General features: G+C 39.8%; 1 protein-coding gene across 6 annotated transcripts in view; it reads right to left on the bottom strand.

Annotated features, from left to right (window-relative positions):
* The window catches only part of LOC125042526 (abl interactor 2-like), an 18,595-nt gene that overhangs the window by 11,529 nt on the left and 4,566 nt on the right, over positions 1–2,500 (bottom strand). For 4 of the 6 annotated variants that reach the window (XR_007116356.1, XM_047638181.1, XM_047638180.1 and 1 more), the window contains exons 3-7: positions 2,371–2,500; positions 1,777–1,924; positions 1,535–1,582; positions 881–1,110; positions 325–583 (exon numbers count right to left, since the gene is read on the bottom strand). The exon at positions 2,371–2,500 is cut by the window's right edge and continues 38 nt beyond it. Coding sequence is in view for 5 of the 6 variants with exons in the window: in XM_047638181.1 (XP_047494137.1) it covers positions 325–583; positions 881–1,110; positions 1,535–1,582; positions 1,777–1,924; positions 2,371–2,500 (815 nt within the window). In the remaining variant the exon portion in view is untranslated. The remainder of the gene's footprint in view (positions 1–324; positions 584–880; positions 1,111–1,534; positions 1,583–1,776; positions 1,925–2,370) is intronic. The other 2 variants (XM_047638182.1, XM_047638185.1) reach the window with 1 other exon arrangement.

Raw genomic sequence — 2,500 nt, 5'->3', positions numbered from 1 at the left:
ATATATATATATATATATATATATATATATATATATATATATATATATATATATATATATATATATATATATAAGAGAAATAAACTCTCATATCCAAACAAACACACCTATCAAAAAAATTTCATATTTTCTCTCTTACATTCTTCCTTATCTGTTCTTATCTTTCTATTTTTCCTTTGGATTCATACATCCTCTTATGTAAATAGACAAGCACACTAACAGACACACACATGAATAAACCTCCTAACACACAATGATCATCACGTTTTCGAGACTTCTCCTTCAAGATACCTCCAAAGCAACCAACAAAGCATGGCAACTTACGTGGCATGCCCATAGGGTGGGCTGCATACTGCGGTTGCTCCATGTGGGGTGGGGGAGGAGGCGGGGTGTAGGAGCCCTGGGGTGCGCCATGGGCCATGGGATGCACCATGCCCACTTGAGGAGGGGGAGCTGCTCCTCCGTTATGGTTCATGGGGGATACGTGGGCTGCTGACTGGTGGGGCAAGGTGCTGTAGCCACTCGAGCGGTCGTTACGTCGTGGGTGGCCAATGGGGTAGTTGGGAGCATAGTTGCTGGGTACCTGTATGTATTTTGATTGGGATATAGCTGGTGTTTGGATTTCGTTGTTCCTAAAATGCTGGATAGACTAGTCAGCATTTATAATACTTGCATCTACATTGAAAATGATGTTAAAATAAGAACAGAAACTCATACTCCATCCTACACATAAACACAACACAAAAAGCAACAATAAACAAAGAAATACATGTGCTCTCTAGAAGAAAAGTAAAGGTCACAAAACAATATACTTCACCTATACCTCAAAAATTCTGAAATTCTGAACACCATCAAAAGATCTGAAATCAAGGACCCCAACCTGAGGAGGTGCCACAGCTGGAGGAGTGCGGTATTCCCGTGAGCCCCTTGAGAGGCTGCTCACAGACCGGTTGGCCTGGGGAGGTGTTGGTGGCTTCGTGGTAGGGGCAGGTCCGGCAGAGGTGGGGGGTTGGTGGACTGGAGGGGGCATGCCCACACTGCTGGCTGAGCGTCTGGACCGTGGGGTGCTGCTGGATGATGAGCGTATGCCATGCCCTACATCATCTAAGCCTATGGAGGAGAGCACGTATTCATTAGATATATTCTGTGCAAAAATATGACAAAATATATTAACCCCTACGAGATGTGCATCCTGTGGACAGAAATGCTCAGATGAGGACACAGGGCAACCTGTTCAAAATTCCACAGGGTGCCAGTAAATGATCATGATGTTTTGAAGTCTCATAATATAAATTCTGATTTGCAGATTACAAATAAATATAACTCAATTATTTGTGTTACCTGAATTTAGGTGGATATGAACTGTTAACCCACTGTTCACAGATGGTATGCATGCTTCCCATAAGTGAGCTTTGTAGCATATACTTAATCAATCATGCACGCATATAAATGCATATTCCATTCATTTTTGTTATACAACATATATATGTACAGAGATGACAATTAGCTAACAGATGCCTTGGTAAGTCATTACCTTGTAATAGTAAATTGATGTCTGTGCATGTCAGGTCATTATGGGTGCCTGACAAGGTGCAAAAATTGAAAGACACCACTGGATATTGCTGCCAATTTTCTACAGGTGATTCTCTACTACTGAGGTAATCTTAAGTTGTGATTTACAGATATACGCAATACAATTGCCTCAGATATTAGGGGTTAAATCAAACAAATATTCACATAGCTCATCGAATCAAATCAAACCAAAGTGAAACTCACATCCAAAGTCGATGGGCTTCCTCACGTATTTGATTGGTTTCTCCGTATTGGCTGGTGCAAGTATCTTGTATTGCCTGGCCGTCGTCTTGTTGGTTGTGAGGACACCGATCTCCCTCCTGGCCACTTTCTCTTTGTGAACCATTACCATCTGGAAGAATAAGAAGTTAGGATTGACATTAGTGCTCAAGGGTTCATTGGAAAAAGAAAAAAAAAACTTGATTAAGGAGTTTGTAAAATCTATGACCTTTTTTGTTTTGGCAAATTCTGTATGTTCATTATGTCTCTTGGGAAATATACATCAGTTCATTTTAGTTATACTTCTTTCTTGAACTATTCCTCTTAAATTACATATATAACCAATCGCAACCAATATTCCTTATCTAAAATACAAAACTGATAAATTTGGAACAAGAATGGACTGAAAATTGACAAAATTCCTTCTGTAAACTAACTTCCTAATCTTATTAATGATGCTTTATGCCATACAATACTATTAGAATTCTAAATAAATCATTTACACCTTCCTTTTCATTCACAAAAAGAGAAAGAGAGAAAAAAAGAATAGTGCCCCCAGAAAATGCACACTAGACGTACCTGAGATATGTAATTCACCTGGCTCTCCATTTCTGCCAGTTGGTGTGCTTGTTGATCAATCATTTGCAAGAAGTTGTATGCTAGAGTGTTAATCTGGTAAGCCACGCTAGCGAGGGACTGCGTCGTGTAA

Source organism: Penaeus chinensis, chromosome 32 (assembly GCF_019202785.1).
Source record: "Penaeus chinensis breed Huanghai No. 1 chromosome 32, ASM1920278v2, whole genome shotgun sequence".
In the NCBI taxonomy this organism is placed as follows: domain Eukaryota; kingdom Metazoa; phylum Arthropoda; class Malacostraca; order Decapoda; family Penaeidae; genus Penaeus; species Penaeus chinensis.
The sequence above is the reverse complement of the archived record's forward strand: the minus strand, read 5'-3'. Positions and strand labels throughout refer to the sequence as shown.